Source organism: Parambassis ranga, chromosome 9, assembly GCF_900634625.1.
Source record: "Parambassis ranga chromosome 9, fParRan2.1, whole genome shotgun sequence".
Lineage (NCBI taxonomy): Eukaryota > Metazoa > Chordata > Actinopteri > Ambassidae > Parambassis > Parambassis ranga.
In genome coordinates this window covers 14,039,473-14,065,029 of record NC_041030.1, presented here as the reverse complement: position 1 = coordinate 14,065,029, position 25,557 = coordinate 14,039,473, and the positions used below count along the sequence as shown (strand labels likewise).

The 25,557-nt window shown below is 40.7% G+C and overlaps 2 protein-coding genes across 5 annotated transcripts; both read left to right on the top strand.

The window, feature by feature from the left end:
- Nucleotides 1–177: 177 nt before the first annotated feature.
- zcchc8 (zinc finger, CCHC domain containing 8) lies at nucleotides 178–4,704 on the top strand. Its single transcript, XM_028415248.1, has 14 exons — nucleotides 178–372; nucleotides 542–584; nucleotides 658–732; nucleotides 1,079–1,178; nucleotides 1,267–1,344; nucleotides 1,438–1,541; nucleotides 1,688–1,753; nucleotides 1,834–1,894; nucleotides 1,990–2,126; nucleotides 2,230–2,372; nucleotides 2,464–2,579; nucleotides 2,823–2,906; nucleotides 2,987–3,107; nucleotides 3,349–4,704. The coding sequence occupies exons 1-14, from the start codon at nucleotides 198–200 to the stop codon at nucleotides 4,176–4,178; spliced, it is 2,133 nt and encodes a 710-aa protein (XP_028271049.1). The 5' UTR covers nucleotides 178–197; the 3' UTR covers nucleotides 4,179–4,704.
- Nucleotides 4,705–5,076: 372 nt separating this feature from the next.
- Nucleotides 5,077–25,369, top strand: clip1a (CAP-GLY domain containing linker protein 1a). Of its 4 annotated transcripts, XM_028413164.1 has the most exons (27): nucleotides 5,077–5,225; nucleotides 8,068–8,360; nucleotides 8,534–9,108; nucleotides 9,775–9,899; nucleotides 9,985–10,201; nucleotides 10,293–10,490; nucleotides 10,586–10,677; nucleotides 11,051–11,111; nucleotides 12,977–13,081; nucleotides 14,173–15,081; nucleotides 15,220–15,336; nucleotides 15,424–15,481; nucleotides 15,571–15,654; nucleotides 15,733–15,889; nucleotides 16,066–16,231; nucleotides 16,379–16,594; nucleotides 17,206–19,617; nucleotides 20,269–20,397; nucleotides 20,514–20,620; nucleotides 20,746–20,866; nucleotides 20,935–20,987; nucleotides 21,962–22,079; nucleotides 22,349–22,496; nucleotides 22,572–22,624; nucleotides 23,296–23,301; nucleotides 24,131–24,258; nucleotides 24,347–25,369. In XM_028413164.1, exons 2-27 carry the CDS (start codon nucleotides 8,273–8,275, stop codon nucleotides 24,573–24,575), a joined length of 6,672 nt encoding a protein of 2,223 aa, XP_028268965.1. In that variant the 5' UTR covers nucleotides 5,077–5,225; nucleotides 8,068–8,272; the 3' UTR covers nucleotides 24,576–25,369. The 4 variants fall into 4 exon arrangements, with proteins under 4 accessions (XP_028268965.1, XP_028268967.1, XP_028268968.1 ...); XM_028413166.1 differs by lacking the exon at nucleotides 12,977–13,081; XM_028413167.1 differs by lacking the exon at nucleotides 17,206–19,617.
- The last annotated feature ends 188 nt before the right edge of the window (nucleotides 25,370–25,557 follow it).

Here is a 25,557-nt window from a genome sequence, read left to right as displayed (position 1 = left end):
GAAACAACTATATTATATAAATTAGGCCACAGGTTATTTATTGTCGTTTAATTTGTTTTTGGTGTCACCTGCAGTATAGTGAAGCGGGCCCAGCAACCCACTCAACCAAAACACGTGATACGCGTGGACCAATGAATTGCAAGAGAGGTTAAGTTTACCTCTGAACTCCCGTCATGCACCGCACAGCTTTTGTAAAAATGGCTGAAGTTGATTTCGGGGATAGTGAGCTTTTTCAGCAGCTCGATGACTCTGCGCCACCGGTCCGGACGCACATACGATTCACAGAGGATGGAGAAGACCAAGAGGAGACCAACCAGCTCCGGAGCCGGCTGGAGGATTGCGATGACTACATCCAGAGTCTTACTGAAGAAAATATCCTTGTGTCAACTAAGCTAGCATTCAAATGTAGCATTAGCTTATCCCTGTTAGCGCTGGCTGAAGAAGTGTGTTAGCACACTGTCATCAAAACAGAAAACACCCCCTTTAGATGTTTGCAAATGTTTTATAGTATTTCTGTATATTTTCTTAATTTCTGGATCACATAATGCATTACGAAGGAAACTGAACATCCTGTCAAGACCAAGGTAACAAACGACCAGCTTGGAATGTTCCTTGTACGTAAATCGAAACTGTTCTGATTACCTCCTGCTTTTACAGCGGCATCACAGTTGAAGATGTAAACATCGACGGGCCACTCCTCCAGGTCATTTATGCAAACAATATTATATCAAAGTAAGACAATCATTCTCATGATTACCCATGCTGATCTTACTAGGAAATGATTAGACAAGTAATTGATTTCATATAAGGCTATTGTGGCTACGTTAAGACTGCAGGCTGAAGTGACCCAAATCCGATTTTTTTTGCACGAATGTGACCTGTATCTGATATTGTCATGACAGTCTGAACAGACACGATTTTTTGCAATGCAAAAAATCCGAATTGAGCATTAAGACATGCAGTCTGAACGTAGCCTTAGATGCAACTACTACATAAAAATTAATTTTGCAAAATTGACATGATAAAAAAAAACCATGACCTGATTTAAAAAGCAGTAAAGCCAGTCCTTCTCTTTTAGGCAGTGCCGTCAAGAAATTGAAGACAGCATCTGCAGTGTAATTTTAAATCACCAGAAACCAAGCAATAAGAAGAAATCCGTCTATCACATGAAACCTCAGGTATTTCACTGGGAGAAGCAGATGTAATTTATTATGGTTAATATCAACTCAGCATTGCTCCTAAAGACATGTTCTGCCCTGTATATAGAATTCAGCTTTTGCTTTGGATGAAGATCCACAGAAGATGTCTTGCACTAGTGTGAGAACAACAACAGAAGCCTTTAAAGTGAGTGCTTGCTGATATTTCTCAAAGAATTGTCATAATATGTTTCAAACACCATTTTTAAAATTTCCATTTTGTATCGTTTCTCTGCCCTAGGTTGTTGGAAGTGTCTTATATTTTACTGCATTTAGTATTGATAAACTTGGACAGCCTCTGGTGAATGAAAACCCCCAGCTGACAGATGGATGGGATGTTCCAACGTATCTTTAAAATATGAAATAAAAAGTAAATGTATGGACGTTTAGAATGAGAAGCACTTGAGAAGGACTTGAAACAATAGCTGCTGTAGATACAAATTTACTGCTGTGTGGAAAAATGTTATATAACTTCCTGAATTGCTGCAAAGCTATCACCAGGTTTTCAACCAAGTACTTGGAGCTGATGGGCAGGAAATAGACATTAAGGACAAAAGGTAATTACTAATGGAAGGGGAGTCTTCTATGTTTAACTTGATGTGTTTATTATAAGCCTAACACTGATCTGTTTTTGCAGACCAAAGTCCATGTGTTTTAACTGTGGGTCCAGCAGTCATCAGCTGAGAGACTGCCCCCAGGTATCATTAATAATTTATTGATCTGTTATATAATCATATTTTTAAAGCCAGCATTTGATTAGGTTTTCTGCTGTTGTACACTATTTCCTTCCTAGCCTAAAGACATGGCTGCAATTAATGAGAGAAGAAAGGAGTTTAACCAGAACAACAACCAGGCCATACAGAGTAACCAGCGATACCATGCTGATGAAATTGAGGAGCGGTTTGCTAAATACAAGCCTGGAATCATGAGGCAGGAGTTTTCTTCTGTGCATCACAAAAATGCACATTTAAGCAAATGCAATAACACAAGATAATTGTTCAATGATTTTTACCACTGTTGTGCTTTTCAACAGTGAGGAGCTGTTGTCTGCAATGGGAGTTGATGGCAACAGACTTCCTCCACTGATTTATCGCATGAGGCACCTGGGCTACCCACCAGGTTGGCTCAAAGAGGCAGAAGTGGAAAACTCTTGTTTAAAGCTGTATGATGGAAAAGGTATGTTTTTAAACAACACTGAAAACAATTAGACAAAATTGTGTTTTAATGCACAAAAGTTAGACTAAGTCTGTTTTTTTTCTCTTTGCAGGATCAAATGATGACAATGCAACAGACAGCAGCAATTCACAAAATATCTCTTATGATGTCTCCAAACTGGTAGATTTCCCAGGCTACAATGTACCCGCACCGCCCAACATGAAAGATGTAAGACCTCAACAGTAGCTTTCTAATGATTTTTGTGGTATATTTCTGTTTTAGTATTTATATTTCCATATATTGTATGTGTCTTATATTACTTATATATGTAATCTGTGAAAACTCATCTGTTAAAATACAGAATGCCCTCACTTTTTTGTCAGAAAGACTTTTCTTTGCAGGATAGTTTCTTTTTTTTTTTTTTTTTTTTGTTCATCTTACTTTTTTTTTATCTCCTTTACTGACCTCAAGGAGTACATGTTGTATCATTCAATACCAATGCAAAGCAGCCACATGAAGCCAAACTTTGCAGCCCACCTCTCCAACTTTCCTACAGTAAGTACCATGATGTCTTTTGTGCCGACTGATCCAAGCCCTTAAGCAGTCTTATTGCATGTTATTGTTCACACCAACAGCCCGGTGCCACCTCCAACAAGAGACGACATGACTTTGACTCATCTCCACACCAAAGGAAGAAAACTAGGTCAAGCCCTGATCAACGCTCAGACAGGAGCTCAGATATGGATATTGAATCAGGTAGCATGGCACAGACAGTTACACTAACATAAATTTATGTTGAGCAACTAATTTAAGATTAAGATTTACTTTATTAATCCCTGGAGGAAAAATTAAGTTTCATGTCACAATCTTGATCGCTGTATACACTGACCCCTTATTTTTATAACATACCTAACATACTGCTGTGTTCTATTTTATGTTCAGTGTATATCAGTAATTGAACTACAGAAAATAACACAGAAACTGTATTTTCTCCCAGATCCAGGAACACCTTACCATAATCAAGGCTCTGGTTACTTCGAGTTCCAACCACCACTGCCCCCTGGCTCTCCTTGCTTCAGTTCACCACCTCCTTTACCCCAGGGCACTCCTCCTGCTACACCCACTCCTCCGCCTCTTCCTAAAGGTACACCTCCACCCACACCCACCAATGGCTCTCCAGCTTTGCGAGAAAGTAAGTGGGTGGTAGTTGATGAGACAGCGGAGGGAATAGAAGATGAACTGACTTTAGAAGAACTGGAAGAGCAACAGAGGCTGATCTGGGCAGCTCTAGAAAATGCTGACACTGCCACTAATAGTGAGTGTGAGACACCTGCCTCTGGAACACCTGTACCCAGTTCACCTACTGTCTCCACACCTGCACATGCTGACACAGAAACAGAAGAGGCTGAAGAAGGAATGGACACAAGACCTGCAGAATCTTGTAGCAGTGAAAGTCAAAGGGAATCAGTGGTTCAAGAGAGCTCTGAAAGCCCTGGACCTGTCAAAGTTGAGGATGACAGCCCTCAGAGTCCTGAACCAGTCAAAGCTAAAGAGGACAGCCCTCAAAGTCCTGGTCCAGTGAAATCCCTCGATGACAACCCACAGAGCCCTGATCCTGATTTCTCTTCTCAGGTGGCTGAGGATACTGCCTCTTCCAAGGAAGTGGAGAAAATAACAGCTGTTCCTCATCGCAGCAGGTTTGCAGCTGGCATTGTTCCATTTGAAGAGACACCAGAATTCACAGAAGTTGCTGAAGCCACAGGGACATACCGTAGGATCAGAGACTTACTTAAATGCTCCCCTCGAAGTTTGGCAAAGAAAAAATAAAAATGTGCAAATTTAAGTTCAGAGCACTGTGGGTATTTTTAAGAAGAACTTCATGTTTTTTTTTTTTAGCTATTTTTTTATTTCGTACAAGATTGTGCTGTAAATACATCTGTAAAAATCCAATGAGGGAAAATGCTGTACCAGCAGGGGTTTTGACAGATTGGTCTTTTTATTGTTGCAGCAGTTTTACTTGGGCTGCCTATGTTATTGTAAATTCCCTTGACGTGTGTTAATTTTCATATTGTACGTGTGTAAATGGATCTTGTAGTCTCTTACTTAAAATTGCTGTTTATTATTTCTATCTCCGTTGTGCCCAAACTTCATGGATTGTATTTCATTTTTGTAACAGCATTTTGCAACAACAAAGAAATGATTGTGGCCATGCTTTTTTTTAACAGAAACATTTGATCTACGTTTTGTCACTCTGCTGTTAGAAAGCGTCATTCCTTCACCAGAGCTGAAAAAAACTTATTTCCACTCGACCTACACGCAAAAACAAAAACACACAATAAAATACTCAAACGTAGATTTAAGCATTTTTATTTGCCTGTAAATGAATTGCACACCCACGTACATAGAATTGCAAATAAGTATGCACACATGTGAGTGGGCGTGCGGAATTTCTCATAAAAAAATGAAACTACACATGTGGTAGAAAACATATAACAGACCTAAAATTATGGTATACTACGGTATACATGTATTCAACATTTATTTAAAACAATAGTTTTATGACAAAATGAAAAAAAAGTAATTTAGAATTTATTTTTTCCCTTATGGTAAAAAGTTTTGTCTGAATCTGTTTGCCCCTTTGAAGTGGCGGAGTGTCCCATCTTCCTGAACATATCATCTTTGGTCGGCTTCCACCCCTGACGTTGCTGTCGGCCGTTGGACAGGCAGCGCGTACGTTGGGCTGTGCCTGCCTGTTATCCGTGTGTATGTGTGTGTGATCCGAGCCTAGTAGTAGTCGTCGCGGTTCTCTACTTAGCTCGCTAGCTGTGTAGTTTTTTTTCATCAGAAGACGAAAGCTGTACAGAAACATATCAGGTCAGTATCAGCTCACACCCGGGTCATGTGTTTCTGCGTACCTTCTCATCCATCTGTGGCTGGTAAACATGAGAATAAACGCTGGGTGAAAGTTGTTCAGGTAGTATTAGTTTAGCTAGCTAGCTAAGCACAGCCCTTCTGCTGCCACTCGCTCCACCGGCTCACTGTACTGATCGGGCCTCCCCTGCTAACGTTACTTAGCTTCTAATCACCATGATAACAGGCTGGGGGATTGATTTAAGCCGTAGACGTGATTGACAAGTCAACTCGCTGCTTATTATAACAACAAGCTATCAGAACAGGTGATCTAATGATCATTCGTAATGCCGACTGGCAACTTGCAGCAGCAGTGTGCCCTGCTGGAGCTTCGCTGACATTGCGGAGACTTTTGGACTTGTGGAATTTGCTTCAGCCTTTTAGCTCACGACAGTTACCTCTTTAGTAGGTAACACTGAGGATATACGGGTAGATCTCAGATACTGCCTTACTAGAGGCCATCCGTTAAAGTCAGCTAGTAAGGTAAGTGGGCTGACATGGCATTTTTATTACAGGATCCACTCTTACCAGATGTGCCACCTCATCGACAGCGCTCAGTCCGTTAGCTGCTGTGTGTGAGGTGACGGGGCGAGTTAGGGCCAATTCTTTGGTCAGCCCAATAGATAAGTGACTGTGTAGCAGCTGTACACATGTACACACTTCCTGGATTAGTGTTCAAATGTGTGGCTTTTAAATTGAGTGTGATTCAGACGAAATCAGCTTAGCTTGTTTGCACTGATGACATAATTAACGCTTCAATGTGATAACATTGACTCTTCTCTGTGTATTCCTGGACATTGCAGAATAGAATTAAGAGATGTTATGTATGATATTCTAATATATCTGTAGTGCAGACATCAAAAGAGTGTCTCAAGGATTAAGTCTGGATTGTGTCCTGTTTTCATATATATATACAGAATTAGAAGAGAGGAGAGTGTTTATATATATATATATATATAGTAAAGATGACAATTGAGGAGCAGTAACTTTAAACGGAGTGGATTGGTATTCACAAACACTGAGGTCACAGGAGGCCTCTGCCTCTTCTCCTGTCTCTTTGGTGTTTTCCTACACCTTCCTAAGCTGGTGCTAGCAGGGGCCTACATAAACGTCACAGCAGATGTTTCCTCAGACAGGAAGAACTGGCCTAGTGATGAGAAAACTAGTAAAAAAAAAAGCTACTACAGTTTAATGATACTCCTTCCTTCAGGTAGATTGTTATGGATGTAGCACTTTTATGAAAATAGAAGTTGATTATGTTAATTTGGTCATTTAGGAAGTGTTAGTTCTGTTTTACAGGTTGCCAGCTGTCTTGTTTTGTATTTCTTTATTCACATCAGAAAAATATGTGATGCATTGGTATTTGGCTTTTTGAGCTCCAGATTAGACTGAGAGTCAGTAGAAACAGATTAACATTACTGCAGCAGGAAATTCTTCAGTGTAAGTGGATCATTTCTAACTGACTGCATCCCCAATCAAGGTTAAAACACTGTTAATCACCATTGGGCACTCAGTTACAGTAAAGCTGGTTGGCTCTATCACACTTTTGCAGTTTAACCTTTTACTATAATAACATACCAAAAAAAATCCTTGTCATACTTTCATCCATATTCCCTTTTTATATTGCACAACACATTCCTGTGACTCTGAAATTGTACTGTGCAGTCTTCAGTCACAGAAACATTTTCATTCTCTGGCCTCGTTTTGACCTGAGGGCACTAATCAGGATCATTCAAAGGCACAGTGCGAGAAAATTGGAACATTGCTTTCAAACTAGGTCGCTGATGGCCACCCTGCATTTTCTACTAACACTCATCTAGGAAGGCGTATGAGTTAACCTCCTTGGTTGTTTTTGCAAAGCAAAGTGCTGTAGCTGTTAGGCCCTTTTGAGAATGAAAGGTATGCTTGTGTGACCTTGTTTAACAACTCCTGTATTACATTTCTTCCATGTGAAGGCACGCTTTCCAGCTGACTCACAGCAATATGACCTCACAATTTATTTTGCAGGGAAGGACTCAATGTCTCAAAAGGAAGCACATCCTTAAACAGACTGAACTTATATTGTGCTACAGTACCTTCAGATTTGGTGTTGCACTGTTGTACCCGTTATGCTGTGATGTAACACTACACTGCAATAGCTCAGTCATAGTTTTTTTTAATTAAAGGTAATACTGGTATACACTTACCATGATTGTACAAACAATCACAGTGTGAAGTAAACAGCAGACGGGCTGTGTTAAAATGGAAGGTTCAGCCAGTCTATTTCAGTGGCGAGGTAATCTGACAAACAGGATAATCTACTGCTCCTAGTGGTGGTCGTGTTTGGAGAGTAATCCTGTTTTAGATGAAGCTTCCAGCCAGCTTAACATCATTTTAGATGCCAAATATGATAGATTGGGTGGAAGGCTGATTGTGGCACTCTGTGATCAAGGTCACAGATGATGACCTATTCACAAGTTCATAACGCAGGACCATAGACTGCATAAGGGCTGGCCCTTGACAGGGTATTTTTAGGCCTAACAGTGGTGTGCATGCTAATGGGCTTGTTGTCACAACAAACAAACAAAATGCCTACTTTGACACAGCACCGTAAACACACTCAGTGCGCATGCCTCAGAGAGATATCTGTACTGGTTCATTATTTAGTCAAGAGTATATTATTGTTGTCAAAATCACCAACAGTAAATTCAAAAACAGGAAAGTTCAGGTGTCAATTATGTAATGACAAGCTATGACTTTAGCTGTAATATTTTTTATGAGCTAAGTCAAATAATGTTTCCTTTTCTCTCTCTTTTCTTCTATTCAGGGTCCTTTTTGTAAACAACGTTTTTTTTTCTCCCTTCTCCCTTTTCCTGTCTTTTTTTGTTTGTTTTCATTTTTGTGCAATTAATTTTGGTTTGGAGAGAGCAACTTTGCCACCACAGAGCTGCGGCCTTTTGATTTGATGGTCAGGGGTCAGTCTGCACCCACTGACGGACACAAGCCTTGTGGGTCAGAGCAGAGGAGGAAACATGAGCACAGCTAAACCCAGTGGGATCAAAGGGCCCAGCAAGATAGCTAGGCCTGGAACAGCAGCCCCTAAGACCAACCCCAGCGTAGGTAAGAATCCACCTTCCTTCCAGTGTAATGATTAAATGCTGTGTAGCTGTGGGTTAGGCGGTTGATATGTAGCTTGGACCAACTTGAGATAATAGTATAATGTTACCATGGTATTTCCGTGTTTTGAACTGCATTTGTGCCTTTCTGACTTCTCTTTATTTTTTCAAACATAGCTAAAGTTGCTGTACCTGATAAATCAGCTGCAAGTGCCTCTGGAGGAAATGGCAACACCTCTGAGGAGAGCTTCCAGACTGGGGAGCGAGTATGGGTAAATGGAAATAAGCCAGGCTACATTCAGTTTTTGGGAGAGACACAATTTGCCCCAGGACAGTGGGCAGGGATTGTTCTGGATGAGCCGATTGGCAAGAATGATGGGTCAGTGGCAGGGGTACGCTACTTCCAATGTGAAGCCCTTCGAGGGATTTTCACCCGCCCATCCAAGTTGTCCCGTACAGAGGGGGAGGCTAATGGAACTCAGACAGCCCCAACCTCACGTGCACCATCACCCACTCCTTCAGTGGGAAGCATTGCTTCACATACGCCTGCAACAAAATCAGCTTTGCCCTCGAGTACCACATCAGCCAAGAAGGCTTCCTCCACTACACCAACTACGCCGGCTACACCAGCTACACCAGCTACACCATCTTCCAACCTTGCACGCACAAACAGTGAATCAGTCTCCAACCTGTCAGAGACTGGATCTGTCAAAAAGGGGGAAAGGGAACTGAAGATGGGTGACCGTGTTTTGGTAAATTTACTATTATGTTTTTTTTTGGTTGTGTTTATAGGCAAAAAAACGCTGTGAATATTCTAGTTAACTGACAGATCTTTCAGGCTTTAACCACAACTTTTGTGTGTAAGCAGCGTCAGCATTAGCATGACAGGAATTGTTCTTGCTTGTTCTGTACCACATGACTTTTTTGTCAGTGAGACATTAACACTTCGTTTTTTCTACTTCATGTCACTAAAATGCCTTGTGTAACACATTGGAAGTGCTTTTATTTACACTGTTCACCATCTGTGAACAGTCCAATAGTAGTTTTGTTGACGAGCACCTTCCTTCCTTCTCATACATCCTTTTTTTGTCCCTCATCTCAGCCAGAAGGCTGTCCAGTGCATTATGTTAAAGAGGAAGTGTAACTCATTCCTATTGGCCTGTAGAGGAAATGTGCTCACCATGGCCAAACATAGTATCATGAAAACACTGCAGCTGTGCATTTTTAGATGATTAAAAGAAAACAGTATGTTCCGTTTTAATTGCTGGTCTTTGCCTCCATGCAGAAACGTTTGTTTCTGTTGCTTTTATGGTATTATCTCACTCAGGGTTTATTACAAAACAAAGCTGATTATTCTTTAGGCCTCTCTTATCTGTTGAGAGGATTAAATGTTGGCTAATGTTTGGTGTTTTCCTTAGGTTGGTGGTACAAAGGCAGGAGTGGTGCGTTTCCTTGGAGAAACTGATTTTGCCAAAGGAGAGTGGTGTGGTGTAGAATTGGATGAGCCCTTGGGAAAGAATGATGGGGCAGTGGCAGGCACAAGGTACAAAATCCACAACATCTATTAATCACAAAAAGACTACATGCAGCTCTCATTTTTACGATTCTTCTTAATTATCTGTCCTCAGATATTTTCAGTGCCAACCCAAGTATGGCCTATTTGCTCCAGTGCACAAAGTCACACGGATTGGCTTCCCTTCCACCACTCCAGCCAAAGCAAAAACAACAGTTCGGAAAGTAGGGGCCACTCCATCAGGGATGAAGAGAAGTCCCAGTGCCTCATCCATCAGCACCATGAGCTCTGTCACATCCTCTGTTAGTGCTAAGCCTAGCCGCACAGGCCTGGTGAGTCATGGACACACTCAGTAATATCATACAATATCTACTCTTTATTTTATCCTCTGTTTACTTATCAGCACATTCTGCCACTCTACAGCTAACTGAAACATCGTCAAGGTATAGTCGAAAAATTTCAGGAACAACAGCCTTACAAGAGGCACTGAAGGAGAAGCAGCAGCATATTGAGCAGCTGATGGCTGAGAGGGACATGGAAAGAGCTGAGGTTGCCAAGGCCACCAGCCATGCTGGAGATATGGAGCAGGAGCTTCTCCTGCTCAGGGACGATCAGGAGCAGGTCGGCTCATTCACTGGTCCTAAATGACCTTTTCAAGTGTAGTGTCTCTTATTTGCATTGTATAATATATTTGTGTGTTTCAATATCTTCTTTAGATGGACACTAAGATGGATCAGTTGCGTGCCTTGGTAGAGGCTGCAGATAAAGAGAAGGTGGAGCTGCTGAATCAGCTGGAGGAGGAGCGCAGGTAAGAGTTTTATAGAGGTGTGACTAGTCGGTCATTACAGTGTGTTGTGTTGAGAGGATGCTTCTATGTTTTTAGGTTTGTTCAGTCTTCCAGCAGCCAGTATATCTTCAAAGTTACCAAAGGGCCATGTTATTACATCAGCAACCCAGTACTGAGTCACACAAATCTGATCTGATTACTTGCAAATTTTCTGTCCTAAAGTTCTGATGTGAGAAACAAATCTGATTTGCCTACAGTCTAAACAAAGCCTTACAGTGTTATGAAGTCATGAGGAAAGAAGTCAGTCTTAATTGACTTAGCTTTGCTCTGGTCAGAATTTAATCCCAGACTGTTAGCGCCCTTATTAACTTATGTTTTTTTTCCTGGTGAATAGGAAGGTGGAGGACCTTCAGTTTCGCGTAGAGGAAGCTTGCATTACCAAAGGAGACCTGGAGGTAAAGACACAACATATATCCCCCCAAATGCAACTCATGTTTTTTGCCAGTTCGTGTTTGAAAACCAAGACATTCATCAATGCAGCATTGTTGTTATAATACAGAAACATAGCAGAAATATTTAAACAAATTCCATTTAAAATGAACACTGAGCAGGTACTCCAGTCACTCACAATGTTCTTTCAACCTCAGGACTTTAGTTATCTATCTGCACACCAATAATAATAATAATGATAAAGTGACCTGCATTTTTTGTTTAGGTAAAATCACAACATGATGGAAATTCACACAACAGAAGTTGTGTGGAAGGACTTTTGACATTATGACCAAACTCCTCAAATCATATCAGGAAGGATTAGTTTCCTAATCAATAATAACCATGATACTTTGTTTAACACTGCAGACTGAGATTGTCTCATTCTTTTCTGTCACCAAGTTATTATATGCCGAGTGCAGGAGTCCATTGGTATCTGTGTTCTGCTCAAAGAATGTGTTATTTATTCCACAGTGCTCACACAGGAGACCATCTCACTCACCCTCAAGGCATCCAGTCGCAAAATATATGTTTAAAATGAGGGCTGCAGGGTTAGAAAATCACTTTATCTACTCTTTTCAGTTGTGCACTAACAGTTTATTACCTACTCACTGCTGCGGATATATATATTAAAACGATTGCATGCAGCTTGGAAACAAAAGCGCTGGCCGATCAGGCCGAACTCAAAAATGCTTTAGTAACTTGGTGATGGTGTACTAATGTTGCGCTGTAACCGTCAGTGCCTCCCTGTTCAATGATGTGACCTTATTGCTTCTTCTTCCTTCTCGTCCTCGTCTTTCATGTTGGTCCAGTGCTCAGCATGGAACCACTGGAGATGCTCCCCTGTCATTCCACTACACAGTCACTGACCTGAATTCAGTCGTCACGCTATAGCCAAAGCAATAACCTTACAGTAAATAATTTTGTCATAGGAACTCCGCCGACCAAGAACATTGGGGGCATACATTGTTTAAACATAACAACAAAGCATAACATTTAAATAAGTTAGCAAACACACCGGATACAAAATTGTGTCACATTACCAAGAGGTCAGACATAATCCATCCTGTTTCTTGACCCCCATAAGTTCAGTTGGTCACAAGTTCTGCACATGGTGGTCTAATAACTGGTGGTTTTCTTATAATATACTTTTATACTGTGTGGACAATGACTTCATCAGCAAAGACAGAAGGCAGTGTAGGTATTGACAGTGCCACAGATTTAAAAAAAAAAAAAAAACAACTTTCTGCTCTGAACTGTTCTCAATGCCTCTTGTGCACCATTAGACATCATTTATGTAATGTAATACTTTGTCTTTAAGGTAGAGAATAAAATCTAGGAATCATAACACAACGATCACTGTGTTCTCTCCACTCTGTGGTGAAGTCATTGTCACCACACATTATCAGTTTTTCTATGTATCATAACAGTTGGTGTGTTTATTATGCATGGTTACTTCTAAACTGCCTCCATCAGCATACTCATCCTGCACATCCATGAAATGTCTCCTTCTATTGCTGCTTGTCTTGTTTTTCCTACCATTCATTCATAATACTCCATATTTGCTGCTGTTTATGGCACAGGCTGAAAGATCAGCATGGGGGTGTGTTCTTATTTCCACTCATCCACCTCTCCCCACACCCCGATATTCTCCTTTCCTCAACCTCTCCAACACACACACACACACACACACACACAGTCACAATCACCCTCATCACTGTTCAAACCCCTCCGACTTCTTTCCTGTCTCCCTCCCTCTCTGTCTGCGTTTGGCTGGCATGTGATGGTGGCACTGGTGTGTTTTCTTCCTCTCCCCCTTGTTTACTAACAGACGCAGACCAGACTGGAGCATGCCCACATTAAGGAGCTTGAACAGAGCCTGCTCTTTGAAAAGACCAAAGCTGAGAAACTCCAAAGAGAGTTAGAAGACACTAGGGTAATGAATTCTGCTCTGCAGTGCACTGCGTTGGGAAGGAGGGCCTGGGCCAGGGTTAGCAGCCAAACATTTTTGGAAGGTTAACAGAGAGGTGCCCAACAGTAAACAGACTTTTGCTTTGTTTGAGCTTGTGGTGGATTTACCCTGCAAATGCATTTTTTCAGCTTCACACTGAAAAACAAATCAACAAATTAAGATAAAAAAACTAATACCTATTGTAGGTGTATCAAAGTTAATCCTGCATAACCCCAGATTTGCATACAGCATCACATTTACTTTCATTAATTAATTTTGTAACATTTTCACATTTTTACTTATATTGAACCCCTCAAATAATTTCTTTCATCTGTTTCGGCCATTTATTATTTTTTCAATAAGTTACCCAACCTGAACTCACTACTGCTTTAGTGGTATCACTGCTTAACCAGACAGACAAACCTCCCCTGTGACCCCAGCTCATTCTCTCAGTTATCCTATGTTCTACTTCCCTAATCCTTCCTGACATCCATTTGTCCTGCTTTTTTTGGTGTCCCTGCATTTTGCTAGTCAGAAACCAGCTCCACCTCCCAGACTACGCATCCCTCTGTTTCCTTGTGGTATTATAGTTATAATATAATTGGTAAAAAATTGTATCAACTACTTATTAGGATGTATTTTTTTTAGAGAAGAGTACACCATTTTAACTGGCATGCATACTATATACATACTATGGATTTTTAGCAGAATATTAAAACAATAATGGAACATGCGGATGAGCATATTTCAGACTCATACCTATATAAAATGTAGATCTCAGTATTAATGGATCACTAATGAAAATGTTTGGTTTAATGGGTGGAATATGTGTTGCACACTGCTCCACACCTGTTCAGTGTTCACGGCCATTATTTGGACCATAACCTTTGGTAACCACTAGAGGTCAGTACAATGCCTTATTTTTAGGACCTTCTCAGCCAAATTGAGGTTTTACTATTATGCAGTTGCTTTGTACTGTAATAGTTACCTATGATTAAGTCTCTTATTAGTACACAGTGATTAAATATGCCCGAGTGGAACAGTTTTTTTTAAATGCAAGATTTCTCCTTTTAAAGGTTGCTACTGTGTCAGAAAGATCTCGTATCATGGAGCTTGAGAGGGACCTTTCCCTGCGAACACGAGAGGTAGCTGACCTGCAGCTGCGACTTGGGTCCCAGCAGGGATCTGAGGACTCAACCTCCACCCTCTCTCCTCTCCTGGAAGAGATAAACTCTCTAAGGGATCAGTTGGCTTCCCACAAAGCTAATCGCCAAGAAGAGATGGGGAAATATAAGGAGAAGCTAGAAGCTCAAGAAAAACTCCACAGTGAGGCAGTAGCCCAGCTTCAGGCTGCATCTGTTAGGCTCTCTGGTGACAACGAGCAGTTGCAGATGCGCTTAAGCCAGGCTGAGAAAGAGAATGCCGACACTGTTGAACTGTGGCGTTCTAAGTTAGAGTCTGCCATTGCCTCTCAGCAGCAAGCCATGGATGAGCTGAAGGCGTCCTTTAGCAAAGGTGCAGATGCTCAGACAGAAGAGCTTGTAGAAACCAAAAGTGCACTAGAGAGGCTGAAGTTTGAGCACAAGTTAGCTCTGGAGGAGGCTGGAGCCAAACATGAAGCTAATTCCTCAGCCTGGACTCAGGAAATGCAGGCGCTGAAGACACAGTTGTTGTCTTTAACTGAGGACAAGGAGCGACTAGAGGAGTCACTACGGTCCAGTGTTGAGAAAGCAGAGGAACAGCACCTTGTAGAAATGGAAGATGTTCTTGGAAAGCTACATGCTGCTGAAATTAGAGTAAAAGAGCTTGAGGAGAAAGAAACAATGCAGGCACAACAGGCTCAAGACAAGGACAAAGAAACCAAAGAGCATGTGGCAGAAACTGTGGCTCTGCGTAGTCAAGTAGCACAAGGTAACCAAGAGCTTGTGGCCCTGAAAAGTAAGCTAGAGGAGATGCAGAACCAAGGAAACAACCAGGGTGCAAAGGTGGGTCTACAGTAAGATACAAAATGTTATACTACATTTCAGTGCGTTTCTCATTTCTTCAGATTGAATAGGGTGTGACATTTCTATCCAGTGATTGTTATTAATAATTTTGCTTTGCATGTTTCTTCACTGTTGTAGGTTAATGAATTGAGCTCTCAGTTGGAGGGCCAACAGCAGGAAGTTTTGTCCTTAACGCAGAGTCTGACTGGTGTAAAACAGGAGAAGGACACGCTGGAACAAGAGCTTGGAGAACTGGTAAGGATTGTAGCTTAATTCTTGTTTCTTGTAGGAGACATCCTCTATTATAGAAAACTCATACAAAATGTGTATCTTTCTACACAGAGAAAAAAGTTGGTGGAAAGCACAGAGGAGCAGAATAAATCAGCAATAACTATGCAAGGTAAATTATGCTATTAATCACCCAGAGTGTTTTACTTCCACTTTCTTCCATCACTACACTTTAAAATGTAACATTTACTCTGTTTGCAGAAACTCTTGAGAAGCTCAGTAAGAAGGAAGAGCAGTGCACATCGTTGGCCACAGAATCAGAATCTCTGAGAGGTCAACTTGCTGGTGAGCAGATGAAAATTTCAAATGGCTGCATTGTTGATTTCAGATTAAGTGAATATGATTTTTTTTGTCTTTACCCAGGCTTGGAGAGGAAGCTGAATGCTGCTGATAAAAAGGTTGAGCAGCTTTCAAAGGACAAAAACAAGCTGGAGAATGATATTTCAGACATGATGAAGACATCTGGTGATAGCTCAGTGCAGCTGACCAAAATGAATGAAGACCTCATACAGAAAGAAAGGTACCATTTCTTGTTATTAATATTGTTGTTATCTTCCTGGATGTAACTAACATACAAGGCCAATTACACACACTGACATGCTGTAACCGGTATGCAGCTCTCCTGTCTAATACCATGTTGTAAATACTTTATTTATGTGTTATACTGTTTGCCCTTTATTTCCTGTCATCACACAGGAGGCTCGAGGAGTTACAGAATCATCTAGTTGAGGAGAAAGAGAAGGTGGCACACCTGAATGAACAACTTCAGCAGGAACAGTCCCACAGAGAGCAGGAGCTGAAAGACACCAGAGATAAACATCAGACTGAAATAAGCAGCCTGCAAAACAACATTACTGCCTTGGTTAGTAATGTAGTAACAAACGTTTTTGTTTAAGACACATTTGTTACACATTTGTTTAATACTCTTAAATGCTCAAATGTATCATTTAGGCTGCATCAAAACATGTGAGCATGTGTTGCAACGAGATAATTTTCACCTCTTTTCTAGGAGAAGACTGTTAAACAGAGTGAGACCATGGTTGAGGAGCTCAAGGTTTCAAGGGAGAAATCCCTCTCTCAGGCATCAGAACTCCATGCGAAGGAACTGGAGGTGCTGCAGATTCAGGTGGACAAGGTGAAGCAGGAGCTCTCCTCCTCCAAGGAAAAAACACAGGAGCTAGAGAAGACTGTATCTGAGCTGCAGCCATACAAGGAACAGGCACAGGTAGGCACAATCTCCCTTTTCCCCTTTTTTGCAGTTTTAATAATAAAAGGGATCACAGAAACCTGAATTTAATGTAACGCTTGATCATCAGAAACTTTCCTTATCTAAAACTAAAATCAGGTGGTTGTCAAACACATCGGTATTAAATGGCTGATGTGTGATGTGATAAATGCTTGCAGGGGCACAAGGCATATAACTGTGCCTTTAAAAGTTTATATAGATAGATCATTGAATTGCAAATTCACACTTTCGAGCAGGAATCCACTCAGCAAACTGTAAGAGTGGGTTTTCTTTAAATTACATAAATGATTTTGCCACGTACCCCTCAGAGCATTGTTTGTCAGCTTACTTTTGCATTATAACATTTTCACTTTCTATGTATGTATGCAGAGATCATACATTTATTTACCATACGATAGGGTCAAGGTGAAAATGTTTGACTATAAACCATTGTGATGGTGTGAGCTTTGGTGTGACTTTATGCTTCTCCAGCTTAACGTTTCCATCTGCGTATTACTTATGTCCATATCTGCTTGGTTTATTTTGGATTCATTCATACTTTTTCCCCTGTATACATATTCCCCTCCTTTTTTTTCTTTCACCTTTCCCAGTGTCTTTCTGCTGATCTTGACTCCTGCAAGCATGATGTTGAACATTTGTCCCAAAAAGTGGACAAGCAGAGTGTTGATCTGGAAAATATGTGTAAGGAAAGTGGGGATGTTAAGGCTGAGAAAGGCAAACTGGAGAAGGAGCTTTCAGATGTGCAGACTAAGCTTTCTGCCCTTGAGATTAGTCATCATGAACTTTCAACCCAGAATAAAGAACTGCTAATACACACAGAAAAACTTTCAAACCGTCAAAAGGAACTACTCGCTAACAACAAGCATTCAGATGAAGAGAGGATTTCAGTAACCAAGGAACTGGAGAGCCTCAAACATCTTCTACAAGAGGCACAGGCTGAAAACAAAGAACTGATGCGTGTTAAAAGTGAATTTTTGGCCCAGATTGAGGAGCTACAAAGGCAAAACACAGAGAAGAATGACTTACTCACAAAACATCAGCAGGACATCCAGCAACTTGAGACTAAAAAGAAGCAGCTACTTGAAGATTATGAAAATGTATGCAAAGACAAAAGCCGGCTAGAAGAGGACCTTAATGAAAGCAAGTCAAAACTCACCTGTGAGAAAGACAATCTGATATTAGAAAGAGATGCTGCTAGAAATGCCAAAAAGTCTCTTGATGCTAAGAATGCTGAGTTGCAGGCGAAACTTAAGTCCTTGAATTTAGAAAAAGAGGATCTGACAATGAAGAACACTCAGCTCCAGGCCCTCACAGAAACATTAACAAAAGAGAAAGAGGAGATGTCCTCTGAAATCAACGCTGCTGTGTTAGACAAAAAGGGTCTTGAGACAGTGAAGGAGGAGCTCCAGAATAAGCTCAGTGTTACAAAGAAAGACTTGGAGAGCTGTGTCCGTGAATGTGAAGAACTTAAAGCCTCAAAAGCAAGCTTGGCCCAGATGCTGGAAGAGTTTAAGACCAGCAGTCAGGTGACTGATTCTGAAAGGCTTCACCTTCTGCAGGAGAAAGAAGACTTACTTACAATCCAGAGAAAAACCTGTAACGAGAAGGAAGAACTCCTCAGAGAGATACAAGACTTAAAGGAGAAGCTCCAAGTCTCAACAGAACAACTGTCTCAGTCTAACAAGAAATTTAAAGAAGCCTTATCATCTTTTGAGCAAGAGAAACAAGTGTTCCGCCTTCAGAATTCTGAAACCGAGATGGTGTTACATGCTCTACGAAAAGAAAAGATGAACCTAGACTCAGCATTAGAACAGCAGAAAATGGATTATGAGGGTCTAGCAGGAGAGAAGGCAGAGCTAGAAGAGAAGCACACAAAGGTAATAGGTGAGAAAAACGCTCTTTCTCTTGAGCGGGATAAACTAGCTAGTGATGTCCGATCAACTAAGGACCAACTGGATAGTTCCTCCAGAGCTAATGTTGACCTTATTGAAGAGAAAACTCATTTAACCACAACGCTAGATGAAATTAAACGTCTCAAAGATGAGGCTGAAGCAGAGGTGACCTCTTTGAAACAAGAACAGGCCGGCCTCAAAGATGAACTGCAGAGACATAATTCTGAGATAAAAAGTCTTGAAAAAAACAAAGTTGAACTTGCTGAAGAGAATAATAAACTAAAAAACAATTTTGAGAAGGCTAATCTAGAGCTTGTTGAACAATTTGATAAGCTTAAGAAAGATTATCAGCATCTTCAGTCACTGCACACTGAGGCTGACACAAAAGCACAGTCCATGCAGATAAAGACAGAGAGTCTCGTTCAGGAGATCCAGCAGTTAAAAAGTCAGGTCACATCCGTGTCAGAGTCCAAGCATCATCTGGAGACCCAGCTACAGGCCGAATGCAACGAACTCAAAAAGGCAGCATGTGATAAGGATGGCCTTTCCAAACAAATTGTGCAACTTCAGAAAACATTGTCTCAACTTGAAAAAGAAAAGGAAGAGATTTCCTCTGAGCTTAAAACTGCTGAAGAACAAAATAAGTCCTGCATGGTGGAAATGGAGGCTTTGAAAACACAGCTGAAGCAGCATGAGCAAGAAAAGGAGGAGATGGGAAAACAGATGTCTGTCCTGACCACAGAGAAGGAGGACCTTTCAGCTAGCCGGTGTAAACTAGAGCAGGCAATTTCTTCTTTCCAAACAAATCAAGAAAGCTGGTCTGCAGAGAGGTCAAGGCTTTGTGAAGAGCTTCAGGGTGTGCAAACCAGCCAGAAACAATTAATGGTTGATATCACGGCCCTGCAGTCTGATAAAGGAAAGCTGGAAAAACAATACAATGATGCTGTTGCAGAGTTATCGGCTTCTGCTGCTGCTAAAGAAGAACTTTCCTCTAGCATCTCACATCTAACAGCTCAGAAGGATGCCCTGCTGGTGGAGAGAGATGAAGCCAACCAGGAAGTCAGCCAGCTCAAGTCACAACTAAACAATGCCCTTTCTAAGCAGCTTGAGGTATTTCTCCTCCAGTAGTAGTAATCACTGACTCACACCCTGTAGAACGGCTGGGGCTACGTCACTTTCTCACTGCATGCCAGCTTGCTTTGTCCCTCTCCCCTTTTATTTTTGGGTCTAACATTAATCTTCATTTACTAACTGCTGTGTATTACCCTCAGCTCCCAGCCTTTGCCTGTGGGCTTATAACGCGATCTAATGATAGACCAAATTCTTCTGCCATAATGTAGGTGTGAGGTGATATTTATCACACTCGGCCATCTGTTGGTGTTTTTAGAATTTCACTATTTCTGCACAGATTGTGTTTAAATACATCTAACAGTTTGTTTCTTATCTGGTTTATTACTCCAGCTAATTGGATGTTAGTGTCCGTTCTGAGGCCACAGGTTGTAGAGTCTGTATTTTAGAGTATATACTAATTATTTTCCTCATTAGTCTGATAGTTGTTTTATTAGTTGTCAACCAAACTGTACTGCAATTAATCAGATTTGGATAATTGTGTAAGTAATTCAAATAGCTAATTTCTTAAGCATGTAGTAAATGAATTAAACAAGATCACAATAAGATTATTTGGTGGCAAATGACATGTTAGTTTCTTGTGATTGATTGATATTGATTATAGCTAATATCTTGCTTGTGCATCTTGCTTAGGCCTCAGGCAAGACCTCTGAGGCTCTCGAACAGCTGACAAAGGAAAGAGCTGGTTTGATGCAGGAGAAGAACAAAGCCCAGTCTTTACTGGAAGAGGTCCAGAGCTCCAAGCAGGCAATCGAGACTCAGGTAAGAGAGTTAGGACTTTGCAGAGGATGGTATTAGTCGAGCTATACTGTATACATAAAATGGAGTGAGGGGATGTCTTCTTATTGTAAATACAAGTGCCGTTTTTTTAATTATAGTTGGATACAGTAAAGAAAGAGAATTCCAAGTATCAAGAAGAACTGAGTGCATCCAAAGAGCAGCTTTGCACAGAGACTCAGAAGAGCAAGAGTCTGTGCCAGGAAGTGTGAGTACAGCCTCAGCAGAGATCTGACAGATTTAAAGTTCACTAGTAGTGTGAGCTCTCTATTAAAAAATATAATTTCTGGGATTAATTGAATTCTAAATTCATTTTGAATTATGTTTATTCAGTGAGGAGCTTAAAAAAGCGGTGTCTGCGAAGTCACAGTCTGTGCAGGCACTGCAAGATGAGAACAAGAAGCTGACTCAGGAGCTGGATACCAGTCACAAAGGCCAGGGTGATCTTGTGAAGGTACAACACTTCACATCAATCTACAAAAATGTTGTGTGCTATTAACTTCTTTGTCTTTATTTGTTTAGCTCAAGGAGGAGCACTCTAAACTCAAAAAACACCTGGAAGAGTTAAAACAAAGGTATGAGAATACACCAACATTTTGTGAATTAGACATTTTCTCATAATTTTGTATATTCACCGGTATTATGTGTGTTTTTAAGTCTCACAATAAACACATGTAGTTTAATCTGCTGGACACTTGCTAATATGCAGAGCACATATGTCATTATGTCATTGGATCATGCTGTTCTTCTCTTTCAAAGCTTGCCAAATAATGCCTTCAGGTACTTGACACCTTTTGATATTATGTCATGTCAGTCACCCCCATGCCATTGTACAAATATTCTAACCATGTGTGTACAGTCAAGTGCCATATAAAAACTAAATTAACCCAGAGGCCCATCATGCTTGATTGAGGTGCTGTTCTTGACATTTGTGTTGTCCATTGTTCTTTACAAGCATCTCTTCCTCTGTCTCCACACATCTGTGAAAAGTCCGTAGTGGCTCAAGTATTTTGGCGAAGTTGCAAATTAGAAAATGTCAGGTCATTTATATATATGTTTACTTTTACTTACTGAGTTTGTTGATGAAGATTCTCAGTCATCCAGGTCATCATACGTAGAGAGAGGAAAGGTGGTTTGAAAGAGGAGTCAAGGATGCCATCTATGTTAAGCTGGAAAAACCTTCCCTTAACAGAGCTGGTGGCCTCAGACATCATCTTTCTACCACATACAATGCAGTGATTACATCCATTCCCAGGAAGCTTGCACATACTCACACCAAGAACAAAGGGCTGTCAACCAGTCCCCCTCCGGCAGTTTCATAGTTGTTAGCCAGTCGTTAGACACACCTGGCCCAGTCAGCCAGAACATCACAGGTAATTATAGAAACATTTAGTGCTATTGTGTTTTTGTTTTTTTTTAAGTTTTACCCAGACCCACCCACTGAGGTCTGCAACCACATATAAACTATGTTTCCCCACCAAACTCTACAAGTCCAGACGCCTTGCTTCAATCTTCTCTACGTTTTACTTACTGAGACTTTTTTTTATAGTGAGAGCACCTTGAAGGAGCAGATGGACAAGGAGAAGGCTGCCCTCCAACAGTCAATCCATAAAAACAGTGCCTTAATCGCAGAGAAGGATAAGCAGATGGAAAACCTGAAGAGTGAGGTGAGGGGGGAAAAAATGGATCCACTCTTTGAATCGATGTCCGCCTGCTTGTTAAACCAATACATTTAGTATCATGAGTGATTGGACATATATCAGTCTGCCTAACACGAAAGTTCATCTTTAAGTATTGTTCCTGATGCAAAGTCAGAGAGCAACTTCATTGATTGACATAAAAAGAAATATTTTTTTTTTTAAATGAAGTGAGTTTTAGGAGAAAAATAAACTTTTTATAATTACTGTATATAAAGCAGAGGTGGTTTTCTTCATAGCTGGCTGTGCTGTGTGGGGAAAGTGCCTCAGTTAAGACACTGCAGAGTACAATCCAGGCCTTGGAGCTGGAAAAAACAAATCTACAGGCACGTGTGCAGAGACTGGAGAAGGACCTGGCTGCAGGGCCTGACACCGTCAAGTCCTCAGGTAATACTTGGACCCGACCTGACTCTGGTACTCTGTGAAATGAATGGCGATAACCCGGTTTACTCTGTTTTGCAGGGGATGCAGTTTTGGACCAATTGAGGGAAGATAAGGAAACAGCAGAGAGTCAGGTGTGTACAACTCATCCTGAATCATACCGGTCTTAAGTCTGGACAGCTTTCTTTTCCATTCATACATTCAGTGTAAAGATGCTTTCCTACCCTGCCCTAAGAATTTCCTAGTTTGAGAGTAACTCTGTGTCATTGCATTTTCATTCCATCACACTTTGGGGCAGTCGTATGGAAACAGTCTTTCTGAATGTTTACAAATGATTGTGCTGCTTACTCAACACTAACTCCAGATTTAATTCTGAATTTGACATGCTGAATACTACTGTCTGTAGCAGCAGACTCCAAAGACATGTTGACAGTTGACATGTGTAAGTGTTACAGTATAATGTTTTACAGAGGCCCAAACTGATTTTAAAAGAATGTGGAACTTCTGTCATATCATCTCTTTCATGGAAGGATGATAAATCAGTATCAGAGCTGTATTAATCCCCCTCTGTGAGCCTTCCATTCAGTGGTGGGATGCTGGTGTGTCATCAGTGTCACACATCCTCCTCTGTTCATTCTAAAGTGTTATACTGTATTTACTTGTGTCAATTATGACTTTAGTGTCTTGTTTGCCTGTGAGTGGTTCCTAATTTGAATTTCATTTTTTTTCTCCTCTTCTCTTGCTTAAATCCCAACACTTCTCTTCTGCCCTGTCTCTGATGTTGGCAATACTACACCACCATCAGGCAGCGGTTTGTTAATGTTTTTCATCAGCTTCACTTTGTGCATGTGTCTCTGTCACTGTGGCACTTGTGTTTCATCCGGTTGAATCACATCCTAGTTGCTGTGAAAACTACAAAGTGTCTTCCAAAGATGACTCAAGCTTGAATTGATCAATATCTTAATCATTCAGTTAATAAAATCCCCAGGACATTTTTAGTAAACATTAGATTTGTTTACAGAGTATTTTACTGACTCATCTCAAGCAACTCACAGAGGCCGTCTGTCACCCTTTAATTGAGATTAATGTTTTCGGGGATATGGTGAAGCACAGTCACCGTCACCTCACTACAGTTATACTCACCCCATTTTCAAAGAAATTGTCAAAATAAGGATATATTTTTTTTTACATTGCGAAACATTCATCTTAACAGTCTTTCACAGACTGATGAACCCTTCATCTAAAGAGGATTCTCTTTTTATACCCAGTTGTGTTACTGACTCGTTGCCCAATTTTTAGTTCTTCCAGATGTTTTGGTTTGGATTACACACCTTTACAGTCTTTATTGACCATGTGGTGCTAAAAATACTGAAAAAATACACATCTTATTTTCTTGAATTTGCCATATTATTTTAATTAAATACAGGCTGATTTGCACATCAGTGCATTCTCTTTTTATTTACTCACATGACATGCCACCTTTTTTTGGAAATGGGGTTCTAGTTCACTTAACACAGTAAAAACACACCAAAGGAAGACCTTGAATCATTTTTAAAAATAACTAGTATGTAACGAAATGTGTTGAGGGATAAGATGATCATTTGCCAGGAGGATTGATGCTACTGTTGTCTCTCCCACAGATTGACTTCCTCAATTCAGTCATTGTTGATCTCCAGAGGAAGAATGAGGACCTCAAGGACAAATTAGAAAAAATGGCTGCTGCATCACTAAATGGGAATAATCCAAGTGAGCTGGATAATTATGATGGGTAAGTGTCACTCGTAAACGTCTGTCTCAGTCCTCCAGCTGCACAGCTGTGGCACTACAGCCCTTTTTTTTTTTAATCCCCTCTGCAGCCATGACGAGCAACCCACGAAGAAGAAGCCTCCCCCAAGGCTGTTCTGTGACATCTGTGACTGTTTTGATCTTCATGACACAGAGGACTGTCCCACTCAAATGCAGATGCCCGACTCCCCTCCACACACCACCTACCACGGCAATAAGGGTGAACAGCGGCCCTACTGCGACATCTGTGAGGTCTTTGGCCACTGGACCGAGTCCTGTAACGATGACCAGACCTTTTAAAGCCTTCTTAACCCTCGTTCGCACAATCACTATGTTTGCACATCATTTTAGATAACGTTGTGCTTTTGCGGTCTTTGTGTGTGTGTGAAAATTGTGTGCTTGTTTTATGTGAAACATGTTTATTGTCCACGCCAGCCTCTAAGCGCTCTTATAGGAGAATTCTGTAATCCAGAAAAATACTCTGCGGTTTTTATTTGTAGTTGTAAAATGTTTGCGTGAGTGAGTGAACGAGCGGGTTATTTAGGTGGAAGTTATCAGAAGAAGTGGTCTTCTTCAAATCAATTAATTTATCAATATCCTAACATTATTTGCACAGCTTGTCAGGGGGTTACAAAGATTATATCGTATCATTAAAGGTGTTTATTTGAAACTGTAAATTACTTGATCAAAGAACAAATGTCGGTTTGCGCAAAAATTGGTGAGCTATAGTTTATTTTTTTATGCCTGGAAATGCTACTCTTCAAAGGTTTGGTAGTGTGTGTGTCATTTTGTGATGGGGAGAGATTTGCCCGCTCTTGTCCGGAGCGGAGCAGTGCTGTTTGGCTTTAATAGAAACTTTTTTATGGTCTTCATGAAGGGACTGCTGGAGTCTTGGTAAGAAGCAAAAAGCAGATAAACTTACTGTAAAGCACTTCACGCTCGCTGTAAGTCCTCAGCTCCAGCAAAATGGCCTTCCCAGAAAGTTTCTTAGCAATTAGAAGATCACTTCTGTTTGGAAAAAATGAAAATACTTCAGCATTTCTTTAAAAACATTTTGAATATCTGTATAAAATAAATTAAATTTATGGATTAAATATAATCTGTGATGATTTTTTACAACGGTCTATGTGCATCAGCTTGTTGCCTGCACACACAACACTACACCAAATCCTATAGAGTTAAAAGATGTCTTTCTCAAACAGGTTTTACAGTGTGTACACACAGGATAGTTTTGACTTTAGAAGCTCATATTTTGGCTGTAACGTTGCAGTTTTATTGCTTT